Source organism: Trachymyrmex cornetzi, unplaced genomic scaffold, assembly GCF_001594075.2.
Source record: "Trachymyrmex cornetzi isolate Tcor2-1 unplaced genomic scaffold, Tcor1.1 scaffold857, whole genome shotgun sequence".
In the NCBI taxonomy this organism is placed as follows: Eukaryota; Metazoa; Arthropoda; class Insecta; order Hymenoptera; family Formicidae; genus Trachymyrmex; species Trachymyrmex cornetzi.
Genome location: NW_017300198.1, coordinates 113,094 through 133,211, shown reverse-complemented (window position 1 = coordinate 133,211; position 20,118 = coordinate 113,094). Strand labels below are relative to the sequence as shown.

Sequence of the window (20,118 nt, the reverse complement as noted above, 5' to 3'; positions counted from 1 at the left end):
AATATTAGCAATAGAAAAAAAGTTAGAGATTAAAACCTTTTGGTCCCGTAGTCGCTATTACATAGACAAAAACCAATTTAATTATCTTCAATGGCAAAGAAACGTGTATAAATTTAGAGAGTATTCTTTTGAATTTAATAAGAGATTTTTTACAAAAATATTATGATACATTTCTTAAAATAACCTCTTACTTTATGTAAAGACAGGGATAATTATGCTTTGCATGTTTTAAAATAAAAAATCATGTTTAGTTTTTAGAGAGACTTTCTGAGAAATATCTTATAGAATTTATAAATGTTTTTAAATTATTAATTAAAGGATAATTTCTTTTTATTTATTGCAACAGGAATATTGTTGTAGTTCTTTTTTGTATAGAAATTTTTTTGATACTTTTATTGCTTATCAGAAGAATTGTGTGAATGCGTTAATTAACATGAAACAGGGCAATCTAGGAAATAGACATTACAATGAGGATTACTATCACGAAAAGAATGTACTGTGGAAATGTAATATAATTAAGTTGTTTTTTTAAAAAACCGGATTGATAGACCTTTCATCTAGAGTTTTTAATAAAATGCAACCAATTAAAATATTGCCTTTTCCTCTAACCCTTTTTCTATCTTTAAGGCTATTTAATATACATGACTAGTTTGTTTTGCAAAACTATTTGTATATGTACATTTATGAAGAAGACACAATGAAGTCTACAGTATATACATTTCATAAAGAAAATTCTTGTTTGAAAGAAAGATGGATGTAGCATGTAATCCACAAACGAGACACACACACACACACACACACGACGCGCGCGCGCTGTCTTTTCTATCGAACAGTTCCATCAAATAGTCGTACTATCTAATTTGTCACGGATATCCAATTTACACGATTAGCTTTAAACGTGCACCAACGGTATTAGAAAGAGTTAGATAAAGAATCATGTACTAGCGATTGTTATTTATAATTTCATATCAATTGTTTTTACGTTATAATTTTATCGTTAATATCGTTAATAATAATTTGACAAAGATTGTTAATCAGTATAATAGCATTAATCTATTGTCGATGTAGCCAATGTTTAGATGAGAAATTACGAGAGATTGCGCGTGTTTTAAAATTGCACATGTAAGAGGATATTTTTCCTGGAAGATCTTTCTAACACAAATAGAAGATTTATAAGTTCGGTCTCTTGCGGCGCATTGTGCCCAGAGCTGACCAAGTCGTAATCGTAGCCGGATTTTACCCCACGCTGCTTTTTATGAACTTTTCTTCAAGAGCTCGCGTGGGGTGACTGAATAGAATATATATATCTATATATCCGCAAGGTATTAATTTGCTCGTTAGTACGATTATGCGAGCGAAAGTCCAACAATTTATTTTAATCGTGATGATATGAAAGCAGCTGTTACGAAAAATCCTGTTAAGTACATGCTTCCTATACATATTTCGTGATCTATATTCATTCGCGGAGTTGTTGTTACATCGCTAACGATGTTTCTCCTTTCTGCCCCGTCTTGGTGATGATAAATCGTAGTCTTGGAGTATATTGGAGCACTGTATTCGAGATGATTTCTCTTGATATTTTTCAGGCGCGATGAGTTCAAGTCGCACGGAACGATGTTTTTCAGTTTTTTGAAAGTTAATTTTTCGGATCACGTTTGATTTACTCACGCATCACGGAATCGAATCGCTCGTTCTCGACGTGGCCCCCCCGTTCGGGCCGTTGTGTGTCGTCACATACCGCTGCTAGGGAGACCACTTCCGGGCGGGCATATGCCACCGTCGCTGCTCTGACTGACGCTACTATAGCTCACATTACTCGCTTGTCCTCCCGTTGCCATTCCGGAGATATACTGAAACAAAAGAATTGCAATTAACGTTTTTATCACGTTAATTGTTTGCTATATTTTAAGAATGATTCACCGCGACAAGAGCCGAAGTATTACCAATTAACAGTTAGGTTTTACATATTTTATAATATATAAACTTGTTATATTTTCTCCTTTACTTCTCTAGAAACATACATACATACATACATGTATCTTTCGATTGGGACAGAAATAGATTTTCGATAACTAACAAAGCAGTGAATTTACACAGATAGAATTTTTTGCATTCGGCTGTTTCGACTGTTCGTGCTTTATCATTACAATGTACTCTATATTCCAATAACACACATTTTTTGTCTTTTACTCTTAAAAATTAACGTGTCCGCCATTCGCGAGTGCTTAGTGCGTGAGAAATAAAAAGCTATGGATTATCATTGACAGTCGACATTTATGGTAGTACAAATTTGTAATAATTTAATTTGTGAGACGACTCGACAAATCCAGATATGTCTCACAATAAATCTCACCGTTCCATTCTACTTTTATCTTCAATAAGGAGTAGGAGTTTTCAATTTATAACCGTTAAGTTTGTATTATATTTTCTTGCAGATTCTGCGTTTGTTTTCTATGGAAACCGAACACTTTAATTTATTCGACGGGACGACCAGCTCTCCTGTCGTCGTCCTAGGGACAATCGATCCATCGGCTTCGCCTCAAACGCAACCAATCTCTCCGCGCTCGTTGCTTCCCTTTAAAGGTCGCCACGGATCAGCGACAAGCTTTACACTTCACGCTCATACCCCGTATACACATGGCTTTGCGCCGAATCGTGCGAATAGTGCGGTCGAAGAGACAACCCCAGCTGAATAGGGAGAGGGTCTAAGTGGTTAAACGGTTTTTCGATAGCTCTTGGCCGTAAAGCAAATCATTCAATATTCGGTCAGCCGTGAAAAAAATGCCACCGCAAATGCGGACGAGTCGAGTTTCAAATTTATAGTTTACCGACAAAGTGAATAAAATGGTCAAAATGGATGGACGTTATACCCTAACATTCGTGTTTATATATTTCCAGACTGCTCGCCTTTAAATAATAAGATAAGTAACGCAATTTTGATGGTAATCGATATTTTCGCGAATGTTATCGATATTGCTAAAAATAATTTGTTAAAAAGACTTTATTGTATATTTCGTGCTAATTTGAGAAAAAAATTTATAGATTTAGGTGTTACGTATATCTATATATATTATATAATAAAGAATAATTCACAAAGAAAGTATAGTTTCATGTGTTTGCTTTAACATTTTTGTCCTGTCTCATCCTGCCACATGGGATAGTGACCGTATCAGAGTTTTCTCGTTTGTTCTATCGGGTGTTGAATTCCCCAAGGTCAGATGATGCTCCTTATTTTTGTCTTCTCCCACTTTTATCCAATATATCCCGTGTGTCCGCGACTCTCCTTCTGGTAACGCGACCGCGAAACTAAAAGTATCTATGTAGGTTATTGGAGATAGCACGAGGTCGCACGTTTATTTTAGATTTTTCAAACGCGGATATATATCAATTTTACTTTATATCCACGATATAATATCTTGTCTTTTGGTATGTGTAATTACGCGAGTACTGGATGATTTATGATCGCCACACGTTTATCACCGTCATCAATTCCTTATACTCTCGTATACGTTGCATAAATGTAACTTCTGATAATCAAAATATTCTATAAAGATATTTAAAATTTTTAATTATTTGTTTGCATTTTAGTTGTTTTTTTTATCGTATGTAGAAATATGAAAATTAGGTGCTCAAGTAAGTAGTTTGAATGAAAAGTTGAACGTTTTATAGAATTACGAGCGTTTCTAATATCTGCACTTAAATTCTTTATGTCATCAAACTTTTACAGCACGCTTCATGGTCCTTGATCACAAGCGAATTTTCAGAGGTAATTTGTTCGAAATATAAATATATGAAATCTTGCACGAAATATCTACGAGATTTCATGTAACGAAATAGATAAAATAATTTTTGGGTTCGTCGGCTTTCATATCACAGGGAAACCTTACAAAACCGAAAGGAAAATAAATATGCGCGTATATTTTGTTTTTCATTAAAATTCCGATTTGTTATTCAAACTATATTTTGCTGCTAGTTGAAAGTTATGAAATTTGCGACTGTTTGCGTGTTTGCAGTTATTTTTGTTTACAAAAGTTTGGAAAATCTTTCATATTCGCGACAGCAATATTAAATAAAATTACAAGATGCCCGACGCATTGACACACATATAGTTCTATTATTATAATTGTTAATGCTCGTATCAGACTAGAGTTTTGATTGATCAAATTCAATCTTAATCTCAATCTCAATCTCTAATTTGATATGGGTATTAACACATGTGTGTTTTGTTATGATCGTATTATAATATTATTCGGAAGAAATAGCTAGTCTGTAAACCGAAATTAAAAATACGAGACATCACCTTTCACAAGAAAACTACCAGAAGTGAATACCCGAGGACGAGGAAAGTATCTATAGATCAAGAAAGTGCATCCTTAGATAATGAATAGTGCCATGTGCAGGTGCAAGTATTTAAAATCAAATGTCACATTTACTAGTAAAAACATACCGAGAATTTATATTCTTAAGAATACGTTGATGTTCGTTGATGCTCGTTGATCTTTGATATATAAGGGTTTTGGAAAACGGACAGAGGATCGTGATTACTTGGAATTACCAATAGTTAAACTATATACTGCTTTGTCTATATTGCATTAAGGACGAAGGATAAGCGATAAACAGAAATAAAGAAAAGGTCTCGAGGGATTCCACACGATCAGCGATCGATGACCAGCTCGCGATGATATTCCGTTGTTAAATGTAGGTTTGCTCGCCGGAATTTTCTCGACTTCCCCGTACGTGATGAAGGGAATACGCGGAGTAGTATCGTCCGGATGTGAATTTCTGAAAAAAGCAATATACTGGATACGTTCCCTAGTAGTTAGCATTAATAGTACCCTGTAGTCGGAATTGTTAATAAGATTGTGACGTGTGATGCCTCGCTCCTTTCAGCATTCCTATTGACGCTTATTTATCGAAAGTGTAAAATATACATTTCTATTATATTATTACGTCAGCACATATTAAACAGAATATAGGTGACGCGTATCTTAAACATTTTAATACGAAATTACTAATAAATATCATGCGGTAGTTATATTATACAAAACTATATAGAGAGGGAATGATTTGTTAACAATATAATTCACCGCACTTTTTACTGTGAAATTGCAAGTACGTGCTATTTAACAGCTATGTTGTAATATCTATTACTATTAACTTGGAAATTGTTTATTTCTCTTTTTCGAATTTTTATCTTTCCTTAGTAAACTAATTTGAACAATGCACTAACATAATTTTTAATATTTGATGTGCACATTCCTTTAATTGGTTTAATACTTAATTAAGTCATAGTAAGGGTTTCATGCGTATAATTAGTTGCATTTCTTCTAAAAATGTAGAATTTCCTCGATATTTCTTGATACAAATTGTAAAATATTCAATTACATTATACTTTTCGTTTGAATCAAAATGCCTGTTCCGATTTTTTCAGTGCACATTTTTGTTTTTATTTGTAAATAAAATGCCTTTATAATTTAAATTGTTTATGCAAGGGTAATTAATGAGGGGCATTAACACTAGAAGACGTGTATGAATTTAGGCAAGATTGTTCTAGCAGTAAATAGAAATGGATCCAGATTAACAATTAATTTTGGGGCTATGCTATTCAACATTCTAATGTTACTTTAAATTAATATTCATTCAAAAAGCAATAAATGTGTATATATAACATAATTTAAACTCACCTGACTTGGTTTACATCTAAATGCTGGCTGATATCGCCGTTTCATTTTTCTGGGACAACAATAGCACAGAATTCTTACGAAAGCTCTGAAACAAAAAATATGATATGTCTTACAACGTCAATTAAATTGCGAACGGTGTAATGATATTATGATATAAAATATTTATTTGTATGATTTTTATATTTCTTTGTATAGCCATGAATCATCCTGCATCCTGCAAATTAATATCTTAATCAAATTTGCACTATACGCCGCGGCGACGTAGATAAGTGCTACGTTATGCAATGTCACGACGCAATGTCGTGACGCCAAATGTGGCTTTTAACATCAAGATTGCATGACTGCTTTTTTCAAGTATCGTGTATACGAATATTTGCATAAAGACCATCGATGAAAATGTAACACGTGTGATCGATGCTCGTATATGCATTGCATCATTTCGATATGGTAGTTTAAAAGAATTCAAAACCTTTTTTAACCTATTTATTAAAGAATTTTTTAATACCTGATTTTAGATAAAGAGTCTCGTTGTTAATAATTCAATTTTTAATTATTTTAAAAAACCATACACAAATACATATCATTTTTGTATATATGCACGCGCACATATGTATAATGTATCGATGGTATAATGGATAAGTAGTCCACGTCGCGCTAAATGGACGATAAACAGATTATCTTTCTAATGATTGCACGAACGTGGTATTACGTGATATTTGCATTCTTTGCTCCATCTATGGTATTACGTTTTCGCGAACTGAGTATCCGAGTAGTACATTACTCGGCATCGGTGCATCGTTATATTTCGAAGTAGTTGTTGATGCAATACGTGTAACGACTAATTGTAAGTGCAATAGTCCAGACAACATGGATAATACTAAATTTGACTTTCATCGGCTGCAAGATAATTCACGTTGCGTATTTTTTATCACACTAATGTTCATTACTTTCGTTACGACGGTATCGTCACAACGTACAACCGATCGATCTATTATTTCGAAGAATTTTACGGAACGCCAAAATCAATGTGACAAAGCATTAAATTATTTAATACCTTGTACAGCGACATTTATCGAAGAATATTTCGAACATCCGGAACAAATCTCATTGTTACTACCTGATGTGCTACAAGACGTTTCCAATGTCATAGAACCGTTGATGAACGAATTACATGTGACAAGCGTTACTTACGCATTAAACGTCAGTCTGATGAATGAAATAGAAACATACGATGTTTTGACAAATGTTGTTATTCTGTTAGAGAACGGAATCGCTTTCGAAACGAACGATTCCTCCTTTGTCAATGATTGTGAGTACAATTGCGATTTTATAGTAGTGCTAACGAATCTGTTCGCCGATGAAGAAAGCTTCCTGATAGAAGCTGGTACGCTAGTACAACAAATGTCACTGCGATCGATTTTTAAGCTCCAGATATTGGCGTCAGTCGGAGATTCGGTTCTGCGCGCCAGTAGCCTTTCGGTTCGGACCAACGATTCGTACGCACTTGCCGAACCAGCACTTTCAGGCAGATGTGAACAGGAAGCTTATATTGCAATTCGATGGCAAAATTTCACAAATAAAACAGAAGCATTATTCGGTGCTAATACCGTGAATGCGGCAATGTTCGATAATTTTCCATTCACATTTCTCGAAAACGACACTAACCATTTGAGATTCGGTGGAGTAGAAGGCTCAATAGTGGAAGAAATTGCAAGTAACTTGAACATCAAGCTGAACAGAGAGTCGATTGAATCGGCACGTGAGATTCCGATGAATGCAGATATATATCTGAGACTTCATAATGCGACTAACGATTTAGTGTTTGGTGGTATCTTGTGGAATTCAAGCCGACAAATGACATATACTACTTGTTATGGTATGGTGCAAATTTCGTGGATGATACCGATGGAAACAAATGTTTCTCTACGTGGCTTGATAGCTCCGTTCAACAAGACTATTTGGTGGGCTGTATTTTGCGTTCTAATTATTGGTGGACTCGTAAGACTATTTTTTATTCGTGAAATTACATTTTTGGATATTACAGCATTGATTTTCGGTATACCAGTGTCTCAGCCGAAAAGAACCTCCAGCAGAATTCAATTTTTATCTTGGACTTTGTTTGGTTTTTTTCTTACGCAACTATATCTAGGATCGTTAGCTGATTATCTAATTAGTACATCGGATATGCAGATAGAGACTATGGAGGAGATAGCTAAGTCAGGATTAACGACAGGTGGGACTCAGCAATTCGCGAATTTGTTACAAACGCCTGATAACGATGACATGGGAGATAACGTTGAACGAATAATTCGTAAGAATTTTTGTCTTTTGAACCATCACGAATATATTAATCAGTTCGTGGACATTGTGAAGGGAAGAAATGATAGTTTAGCTCTTCTCGTAATGTTGAACTTGACAAATCATCACCGCGGTTCTAATATAGGATACGGTCACATTATAAAAGAAACTGTGGGCAGTTATCCATTGGCCTTCGTCACCCGGCAAGGTTTTCCATACTTGAAAGAATTTAATTTCAGGATCCAAATACTCATTCAAGTTGGTCTTGTGGAACATTGGTCAGACATGGCAACATTGCAACAAAGTTATTCCAACAAGGAAATGGAAAACAATTCCAAACTTGATATCGACGATATCGCACCGGCCTTCTTCCTTTTGATCATGGGATATCTTGGTGGATTCTGCCTGCTGATTATAGAAGTTGTTTTTTATCCATCCAAATTGTTGTCATAAATTCATTTTCTAACGCTTTTATATAAATAGATAACTTGTTTGAATTATATCTTGCGATTATTGTACACTTTTAATTCTAAACACATGAATATATCTTATTAATTGTTGCATATGAGTCTCTTCTTTATCCAACGTTTCAGTAAATTCGTACGATGCTATGCCATTCTTTCAATTTTGATGGAATACCGGAACATCATAATTTATTGTTTATTATATGACGTGTAGCGAGCCTGGAAAATGCAATTCGAGAACATATATGCTCGAAATACACTTTTCAAGTCATCTTATTAAAAAATAAAACTTCCAGTAAAAAAGTTTAAGCTTGCATTTTTTATATTTACTCTTTTGCGTTTACTACATTTTAGATAATATTATGACGTTTAATATATTTGTAGAATATCACAAGTCCGCTATATCTCTTTTATTTATCTATTTTTTTAAACCAGACGTTTTATGAAAGGTTCATATACGTATGGCTTTGAAACATGCCATACGTATTATAATAAGACTATCTCGGTTGAACGAAATATGAGAGAAGTAATGTATAATTTTATTTATCCATACATGATTTCGTAATAAATATTTTATTTTAATTGCGCATTATGAGACGATATTGCTAATGTTTGATAGTTTTAAGAATAATATTTTTATCACGTATTCGTTGAAATTTCTTCTTGGTTATACGATAACTATCCTGGCTCATTAACTGTTCATAATAAGTCTATCGAGATTCCGTGGAATATTTAACTACGTCTCCTAGATAAAATAACCCCGCGGCGAGTTAATTAGAAAAGTTCCCGGCTAATTTCATTAAACCTCTCTCTGTTTATTTTGTTGAAGGAGTAAAACTTAAAAAGCAAAATGTCGATTTTAAAATTTACGTAATAACATTATTAGCTGTGATTTATTAAATTGGTGTAAACAATTTTCATTTTATTGAATAAAGTTTGTAATAGTTACAATAAAGTCGAAATGAAATTATTACCAATAACTTCATGTGTAGCAATGATAGTTTTGGTAAAAAAAATATTATTTTTACTATTTTAAGCTTCTTATTGTTTATAAACGTTATGTATTAAACAGTTACTTAATTCATGGCCTATTATATGTACATATGAAGTACAATATTTAAATACGCTTTTTTATAAGTATTTATGTTTCGAAAAATTAAAAAATATTATTTTTTACTTTACTATTCCGTGTCGAATTTCGTATTTGATTAAATGTGATATCGCTTATCCAATCCTGCATACGATTGATCGTTATTGGATACTTCGACAGAATTTACCTTTAAAGAATACGTTTTTTAAATGAAAATATTATAGATGCAATATTAACATTATTGCATTCCAAAATTTTAGTATTATGTATTTTTACAGTGGTAATGTTATAGAAATGTTAATGCTTTCATATCAGTCCGATTAAAAATTAATTATACGTTTAAATAACATTATTTAAAAATAAATTTTGTGTTGCTTTTCTTATACAGGGTGTCTCGAAAGTTTTTGCCAATCACTTTTATTAATAGTTAACAAGATATTAATTACTAAAAATTGCAAAATATTGGTCTTGAATAATTTTTTACTCAAATACTATCAACTTTTTAGAAAAGCTGCAAGAGACAAAAATCATTTATTTTCTTTTCATAAAGTTCTGAGAATTTTTTCAGAATTTTTTAATACCGTATTTTCTCATGTTGGTAATAATAAGAAAATGCAGTATTGAAAAGTTGAATTCTGAAAATTCTCAGAACTTTATGAAAAGAAAATTAATGATTTTTGTCTCTTGCAGTTTTTCTGTAAAGTTGATAGTATTTGAGTAAAAAATTATTTAAGACCAATATTTTGCAATTTTTAGTAATTAATATCTTGTTAACTATTGCGAAAATTGCAAAATGATAGAGGACTTTTCGACTTAGTTTAGTCCGTTCTATCTACATAAAAGCGATTGGCAAAAACTTTCGGGACACCCTGTATATAAAATTTCAATTTTGATCGCAATTTTCTATTATTGGCATGGGAATAAGTTTCCGTCCATTAGAGAGATGTCGTTAGTAGCACTGTTTGTGTGTTTGATAAAACGGCAATACATGTATTTGAAAGGTGTGTTCAAGCTTTTGAGCCCAATAGTTGATATTCGTTCGAAGCGATTTGTTTGAACTAAGCTTTGAAACAAAAACAATAGGAATGGGACAATAGGCACGATAAGTTGATTCTGCTACGTGACAACGCTATGTCACAAGTTGCAAAATCGTCAAGAAATACTTGGAAGGAGTGAAGTGGGAAATTCTGCCCCACCCGCCGTATTCACCAGACATTGCTCCTTCAGATTTCCATATGTTCCGGTCCATGCTATCGGCCCTTTCTGGAGAGCGATTCAATTCTTATGAAGATATCAAAAAATGGCTTGATAAATGGATCGCTTCAAAAGAACCAGATTTCTTCCTTCGAGGAATCTGTTTATTACCTGAAAGGTGGGGGAAAGTTGTCGCTTCTGATGGAGCATACTTTGAATGAACTTACTTTGCATTGTTTTGTTTAAATAAATACATCTTTTTCATTTAAAAAGGACGGAAACTTATTCCCATACCCAATACTAGTCAATTTAGTATTCGATACAAGCATGCGAATTAATATATTGTTTTTAACTTAGGGAATTAATATTTAAATATATTACTGCGTATTTTTTTGAATTTTATAGTCTTAGCAATAAGATATTGTATAAAATTTCTAGCATAAGTATACAATAAAATATATAACTTCTGTAATTTTCAATCAATAAAATAGAAGTAATACAAAAGTATTGTATAGGTATGTGTAACGTCAATTTCTATTTTCTTCGTATATTAGTGTTCAAAGTCACTCCTTTGATTAATACGGAAAAGCAACAGGAAGGAAGGAAGACAAGTTAATTCTATCCTTTTTATATCTATCATATTACACGATCGATCATACGATCGGATTACGGTACGACATTATTCGACGATATTCTATGGACTTTTGTGCGAGCGAAAAAGTCAAAGAGCAAGATGGCATCGTTAATCAGAGAGAATCCAAGCGTGATTTCCGGTCATCGGGTCATTATATCAGCGACAAAACGAACCAAACTGCGGACGAAAGGTACGGTATACTACCGTATACCCGATTGGCGCAAATGTTCGTGTAATCAGCTATTGGCGTTGAGTTTACGTTCTAATGACAGTGAAGCGTGCGCCGAATGCATTTCTGTCGAAGAGCAATTTGGAGTGCGCGACATACCATATTGGAAATAGAGGTCACGATATCATAATGAATATCAGCGTAACGTACTAACAAACCTTCGACTATTTCGCTGTATTTTTTAGTGATTTTATTCTATAATGAAATGACATTAATTATTTAGATGCTAATATGTATAATGATCTATAATGCACATTGTTTTATAAGCAATGTTTAAGTAAAAACATATTCAAATATTTTGGATATTTAATTCATAGATAGTACTGGTGAACAATTTTTGAAGAATTGCTAAAAAAAGTTGTAAGAATTGAGAGTGAACACGCGATTTGTGAAAATTTAAAGATTAATCGAACTGATAAAATTTATTTCGCGCATAATTCGAGAGAATGTCGATAGCGAATAACCGAAAAGAATAAGAAAGACTGTATAAAATACGTAGGAATATATGCAATTTGGTATCCGACGGAGCCAAATCTACGCTGTTCTCTTCGAATTTTGCGCGTTACGAAAACATGTAATTCAAGCTGAATCAAAGTTTATAGAGAATCAAACTAATTGTAAGATAACGGAGTTAAGTAAGAAGTAGGAAGTCCAAAAAGTACTATAGGGTGGGCTCCGCAACTACAATTTATAGCTACGATTTACTAAACCTGATCTGGTGCGATCTTACTTTCTTCCACCCTCCGCTTTCGTCCCTACTCTTTTTTACTTATTGCTTTTAGTCAGGCAAGTCTCTTCATTTTTAGTAACAAGTAACGGCGAGATATATACAGACGTTTTGGCGCCGGAAGCGAGGCGACGCGACGTCTCGACGATGTTGAATCCAGATCTTGGCCGCTATGCACTGCGCCATTTATATGGATCTCGCTTTCATTTTTATCTTTTTTTTCGCGACATGGATATTCCGCATCGTCGATCGCAAAAGGACTCGTTAAGGAAAAGTCAATTACTTAACAAACCTTGGCATCCTTTCGATTTTAATCCATTCAAGATATAACGATATAAAGTCTCATGTAAATTTATTTAGAAAATTAAATCAATTCCATAGTTTAACCCTTTGTTATATACATATGTAGCAATTCGATGAACTAAATATTATTGATTTATTGATTTTATAAAGAACGAATTGTAGAATGAACGTATAATATGAGGTGTGGCATTCAACTATAAAAAGTGACTAACTAAACCGTTCTCTCTATACTACATCGTACAAAAAATTTTACTACAAAACATGTTTATTTTTTTCATTCTTTTTACGGACTGTGTACACTGTTGATAATATAATGCCTGCGTTCTCTCAGTTGCATTATGTTGAATGAAAATAATGAAAGACGTAGGTTTTTATCGTGCTATATATATGGCTACAGTTCATATTTTTAATATAAAATTTGATAAAATAAAATACAAATAAAAATTTTTATAATCTGCAAAATCTCAAAAATAATAAGTTTTATTTTTCAAATTTCGAGAGAGAAAATAATTGCTAACGCAATTTTCAGTATTCCAAACATTTTTAATGAAACTCGAATTGTGCTTTTTTTTCCTTTCTTTTATTTATTATAAATAAATTGCATCATATTATATTTATGACAAATTGCAATCACTGAATTAATTATTTGTCAATTAAATAAGTATGTTTCCCTTTAAACTTTCATGTTCTTGAAAAGAAACACATACCGCGCAATACTTTCTTTTCGATCAGTTAGAATACAAAATATAATATCAAAGTAATTAAATAGCAGCGAAATGAAATTATTCGCAATTTTATTGTCATTTAAAAATCAAGCTATTATATCTTAGGATAAAATGTAATACAATACATATATAAAATGTAATGCGCTATTGTACACAAATTTATGCTGGCTATATCAAATATCAAATAGAAAAGATAAAACGTGTATTATTCAAAATTCGAAAAACGAAACGTGGATGATGCTAATTTACGAAACAGTAACGAAAGATCGGTTATCATTGAATTCGGAATGTTTTTATGGGATTGGTGACCGGGTTTTTGCTCAGTCCACTAGTTAATAGAATATTGTCTGCTATCTTCCTTTTCCTTTTTTCTTTCTTTTAAATTTAGACAAACTCTGATTTGTATCTTCTTTTATATCAATATGTATTGTTTTTTTTTAATATGTTGACAGTTTTATTGAACTTTTCTTCAACCTCGGTATTGTACATTGCAATTCATTTTTATTTAATCGATCGATCTTGATACACGTATAACGTAATACGTAATGTGAATTTATTATAGTGATATATATGTATATATTATCAAATTTTTTGTTAAAATTTATTAAATGCCTATTTCTCATATCTTACATACAATTACACACACACACACACACACACACACACACACACACACACACACACACACACACACACACACACACACACACACACACACACACACAAACGCACACACACACAAACGCACACACACAAACGCACGCACGCACGCACGCACGCACGCACACCAAACGTATCATAAGAAAAAAGAACAAAAAGTACACCTATGCGTAAGAAAAAGTAGATGTGCCAAATGAAAAGAAAAATAAGTTTAAAATGTAATATTGTAGATAAATACAGTTTTATACAGTGATAGATCAAAATGATAGAGTAATAACCTTGTCTTTGTGCATCGTTTTCATGTTTTATCACAGATTATTTGTTGGAACGCAATAGACTTTTTTTTAATGTTAGCTTATAGAAATGTAGACAAAGTAGCGTTGACAGAGAGATAAAATAATCCATGCGATATATGATGTGAAGTAAAAGTTTGAAAATGTGAAATTTGAGATTTTACGAACTCGGAGAGGCAGATTATTCTTCCGCTAGTAATGCCGCTTTTGTTTGAATGCGACCAATTCGTACATTTTTAATCTTTTTAAATAACGCTATGATTTTTAAATTCTTGAATAATTTAAATATTTTGAATTAACTTTTCAGTGTTTTCTGTGTATTTTGAATCTCAGTGTACAAAATCTTTTTATTTTATTTTATTACTTTTTATAATTTGTTTCATCATGGAAAGTCTCGGAAGAATCCACATCTATTTTAGCTGAAGCGGAATGGAACGTGTACCTAGATTCGCATTCTCTCTGTATACTTGTAGAAACTTTTAATTACATCATACTCGAAAGGTCTTCTCGTTAATTTAATGAGAAACTCTCGCAAATGTATTGTCCTCTACAAGATAAACAACAAGTTGCAGTAAATTACACAGTAAGTTAAAAATTTAGTCAATTCAAACTTTTATCGGTTAACGTTCTATCGGTTGTGCAATCAATAATAATGGATCAGAGTTGGTGTAATAATGTAATCAGAGTTATGAGTTTATAGCTAATATCGAGATGTAATTCCACGTTATTAGATGCGATATTATTGTCGTTTGACAGGCATCTGATTGGTTATTTCGGCAAAATTAATCGTTGATTATCATAACTAGTTTACACCATTTAATGAAGATTCGCTATAATCGAGCGTTGTCTATACTTGGAATTTTACATATTGCATATTAAAGATATTGGAGAAAGGATTATCTAGACTCTGTCTAAACGCGGCTTGATTATAATTAACTCAATGCGGAGGTGTTTCAGGAAACGTAGGATATGGATCAATGCAATAGGTTGCCCTGGATTCTTTTGTTTGGATAAAACGGCTACTTTTCTATAAGCAATAAATCAGTGAGTCATCTTCGTTTTGTCTTGTTGTTATTGTTGAGCTCATTGTCTTTTAAAATTGTCGATTTCTTTTCACGTACAAAGTCGCAATTGTTTCTTTTATTAATATCCGCTTGTTTGGAACGATCGAACTATCCATTTTACGACCTAGAAGATAGGTCCTCACAGCCTTGTATACCATAAAGAAAGCACGCGGTCTATTGATTTTACATTTACCTGTATGCATGGAGTAAATATCCGTGAAGCGTGATAGTTACACGTGGGATTGCTGTACACAACGTCGTTTGGCGTCAGCCAAACCGTATCAAATCTATTCAACGTCAGTGTTACATCGCCCCCATCGAATAGTGTAATTTGCTTCGCACGCGATTCACGATTTAACATGCGAACGTGTCCACGTGGTGCGATAGATCAGTGCGTTAATCTATTGCTTGCGGAAATCCTGTTTTCTTAAGCATATAGTTTCTTATTCCCGAAATTTCTTATTTCAAAAATATAAAGAATGTATTTACGTTGTAAAATGTTATATACTTATATATTTATTTCTTTCGATAATATGTGCTGCAATGATAGCTTCTCTTTTTGTAGTTTCTACTTTGTCATTAACTTATCAAATTCTTTTACGGTTTTTTCTTTTAATTTATTATATCACATATTAATATTGTATAATATTGCTGTTAAATAGAATAAAAGTTAAATAAGATTAATAGAAATTTAAGTTTCATCGTTTTGCTATTTCTTACTTTTTGTTTTGTAAATATATGTAAATATATCTAGTTATTTCAAGAAAAGCTTATGTATAATATATCAACACAAGACTTGGTGCAAAGGAAACTATAAAGAAAATTCTTAATAGCTGCTATTAAGTCGAGAAGATATTTAAGATGATAAATGCTTTTCACGAGTACCTTTTGGTAGCGCTCGTAAAGGTGAGAGAAGAAAATACTGGACGGTTTCTGAAACTTCAGGCTCATTTCGCGCGGACGAATAAAAGTAATTTGCTAAAGGGTCTCCGCCTAATCCACCCACAATCCCGCTAGCCAAATTCTCTTTTCCTGTCTTCGTGGAAAATCCCTACCGTATATACGTCCTACACCTTGTATATACCCTGACTATATATATGTTTTAAATGGAGATAGCTCCGCAGGGTTGACTTAAAATCGATCTAGAATCTCACGAGTACCCTCTTTTACGGGTTTTCTTTCTCTCCTTGAAAAAAATTACCCTCTACATAGTTGATGGTTCGCTTGATAGCATATCCTATGTGGTTGGTTGGTACGACGATTCGTAGGGAATAGAACAGATATCTGTATTAGGATAACGGTGACAATTTGGTGATGTCGAGTAATGTCAGAACGTGGTGATTGATTGTAAACTACATCCCGCGCTCATAAATTGGTGCGTGATAGTGACATGTAAGCACGTTATATTTGTTATGTACAGTATGAACGTAGATGTGGAACGAACGAAGATAATGATAAACCTGATGATGTATGTATGTCTATCTGGTCTATCACATTAGCTGCAGCATCTACTATTAAAGAGATGGATATACTTGCTCGGTATCGTAGGTACGAATTTGCTCACTCGTAACAGAACATTTTCGACGTACGCGAAACTCTGATGTAATGATATCGGTCATGTACAACATACTTGATATAATTAATTAAAAGGATATAATGAATTATTATAATATATTGTATGTTAATAATTGCGTTAATATGAAAAATAAAAATGGAACGGAGTATATGCAAAAAGAATAATTTTAATTCGTCAATTCTGATTTTGGAAAAATAATTAACGATGCACAAAAACTCACCTACGAAAATCTCTGCTCCAGCAAGCGTATATCACGGGGTTCATTCCGCTGTTAATCCAGCCGAGCCAAGTGACGGCCGCAGATACGATTTCTTCTTGCCATATGCACCTCGTGCAGAATCCCGACCATAGATTCACAACGAAGAACGGTAGCCAGCAAATAATAAATACACCCATAACGATACCAAGGGTCTTTGCCGCCTTTTTCTCCTTGGCGAACTTGGCGAGTTTACGCGAGAGAGAGAAATTTTTTCCTAGGTGTTGTTTATTGCTGATTCTCGCGGAGGGCACTCTAGTGAGACCATTGTTGTGAAGAGCTGTTAACGGTTCCTCGAGATCTTGCAGATCTTCGGGTGTGCTCGAGGCGGTGCGAAAAAGATGCCTAGCGTCGGTGTTGGTGGTTGCACCGCCTCGATGTATCCTCAATGTGAGTTCGAGCTCGCCCGAGGCCATCATCACCTGCTTCGTACCGAGTTTTAGACTCCTCGTCTGTATCACGGCGGCACGATAGATTCTGTAATACGTGAATACCATCACGAATAGCGGCAGGTAAAAACTGATTGTCGACGAGAATATCAGGTAACCGAGATTCTCCGTGAAGGGACACTTGTCTTCGGGCACTTGCTCAGTACGAACGGCACGCCACCACGCTATCGCAGGAAAAGAGATCGCACTCGAACAAATCCATACGATAGCGATTAGGATCGCGGCGCGTTTTCTACTCATTCGAGTCGGATACGTGAAGGGATCGGTAATCGCCCAGTAGCGATCTAGACTAATAACGCACAGGTTTAGAATGGACGCGGTGGAGAAGAGAACATCGAGCGAGCGCCAAACGTCACACCAGTCCGTCGTGAACAGCCAACGGTTCTCCAATACCTCGTATACCGCGCTAATTGGCATCACTACCAGTCCTACCAGGCAATCGGCACAGGCCAATGAAGTCACAAAGTAGTTTGTAGCTGTGTGCAGATGCCTCTCTCGGAATACCGCGAGAATCACTAACGAGTTGCCGAAAACGGTAGCTACGGAGAAGAGCAATAAAACGATCGCGAGACCGATTCGATCCGTAGCGAGTTCCCAGAGGTCCTCATAGGTATGATTAAACGACGGATAGTTCGCGTTATAAAAGCTTCTATCAAGTTCGTTGTTTAATGCGTGTACCTCTTCTTCCCAGTTCAATAGATAGATCTCGCTGTCATTCATGTTTTACCGTGCGCAGCCGTATTACTACGACGGTCTTTCGACCATAATCACCCTGACGTGCGATTGTCCAAGGATCTTGACCCTCTTAATTTTCCCTAGACGACTAAACGTCAGGGCATTGGCATTGCGTATACATTTGCGAGATCTCTCATTTTCGTCTGTCCTCTCATCTCGTCTCGCTAAGATATTTCGAATCATTACAACTCTTAATGATTCTGATGGACTCTTAATAAGGTTGCTGTTGTATTTTACATTTGCTAAGTTGTCATTGTATGATTTGATTGTATCTTATAAAGCTTGGTTAAACTTTCCCAACATATTTATCATGTATCTATCTGATGAAAGAGCATTTGGCACAACGTGTCCTTTTCAACCGCGATCCTAAAGTAATGCAGTAAAGTATAGAACACAATCATCATATAGGCATAATCAAGAATCAACAGTTTAGATTCCTCCTACTTCTTCAGCAGTATTTTCATTCGATTAGGATTATCATTCTTTCAAATATCTGAAACAAGCAAATAAGCTCGTAAAAGTTTGTCCTTTAAAATAGATACGAAGAAAGTAAAAGTAAAAAAGGCAAATTGGGCAATTTCGCTTATGTTATATTGTAATGATCGCAATCTGTTTAACAAATGCTTCTTTTTTTTAATAGAAAGCTCCTTATAATTAGAGATTTTTTTCTGTTTCCTTCTTCCAAAATAAGTTTTTTTTTTTATAATCCAAATCCAAATCTAATTCTAATTACTTGTGCGCTCTAATAAAAATTTCTGATATTATTAGAAATTTTTAATATAAATGTAAAAATCAATCTGAATTTTTTTCATTCAAATGCTTTACAGTTGGCAACTTTTATAGAACGGTAATATACATATGTATGCGCTCTGACAATTTGATTAGGTATTTGAAAGGTACCGGAAATATGAAAATGACGACAATAATTTTACAGAAACAGACCGTTACCTGTGCATAAATGATATATATTATAGATTGTACGAGATACCAACAAAATATTTTCTAGACATAAAATTCGTATATAATGTGTTGTAAAAATTAAGTAATAAAATACATGTAAAAGTAATAAAATCAACATTGTGATCCAAGCAGATAGAGTAACTTAATATTTTCTGAATGTCTAAATATAGTAAATTTCATTTTAAAAACACTTTTTCATCATACTGTCTAAACTTGAAATAAAGTTGTAAAGCGCTGAATAGGATGTGATAGGATATGAAAAAGATTCATGTTTTTGCGTCCAAATAAGGGAGAACAGGGGTTAAATTAAGCTTTCATTGGTGCAAATATTTATCGCTGTTTGATCAAAGCAATTCAGTAAAGTTAAACCAATAATAGTATAGTTTAGTTAGGTTTGCGCTTAGATTCTGTTTTATCTACATATATCCTAATATACAGGATCCGGGTTAATAGTGGCTATATTCAGTGGCTAGAGATAGTCTTATTCTCTCGCGTTGCAGACTGCAATCGCAGTTGCAGATTAATGATACAGAGATTAAAGATACATTAATATAATTTAATTTAAAGCGATCTTTCTTGTGATATTTCTTCGGTTATATTATTGATCAACATTGGCGACTCTATTGTGTATCAGAGACACGATGAACTTCCTCTTTGACGTACTACTTTTTTTTAGAGTAATATTAAAGCCATCACGCTGCGTCATCATATTTTGCATATGAGTCTCAAATTTTTTTCTAAAATTGCTTCTGTCCTCTGAATATTGAGTTTATACAG

General features: G+C 33.7%; 1 protein-coding gene across 2 annotated transcripts; it reads right to left on the bottom strand.

Moving 5' to 3' along the window:
* Positions 1-981: 981 nt before the first annotated feature.
* On the bottom strand, positions 982-18,866 carry Dop1R2 (dopamine receptor 2). Of its 2 annotated transcripts, XR_001940536.1 has the most exons (4): positions 17,162-18,866; positions 5,685-5,769; positions 4,448-4,782; positions 1,781-1,850 (listed from the first exon to the last, which is right to left on the bottom strand). XR_001940536.1 is itself a non-coding variant. In XM_018519941.1 (3 exons), exons 1-3 carry the CDS (start codon positions 18,364-18,366, stop codon positions 1,731-1,733), a joined length of 1,410 nt encoding a protein of 469 aa, XP_018375443.1. In that variant the 5' UTR covers positions 18,367-18,866; the 3' UTR covers positions 982-1,730. The 2 variants fall into 2 exon arrangements, 1 of the variants encoding a protein (XP_018375443.1); XM_018519941.1 differs by lacking the exon at positions 4,448-4,782 and having other exon boundaries at positions 982-1,850.
* Between the last annotated feature and the right edge of the window lie 1,252 nt (positions 18,867-20,118).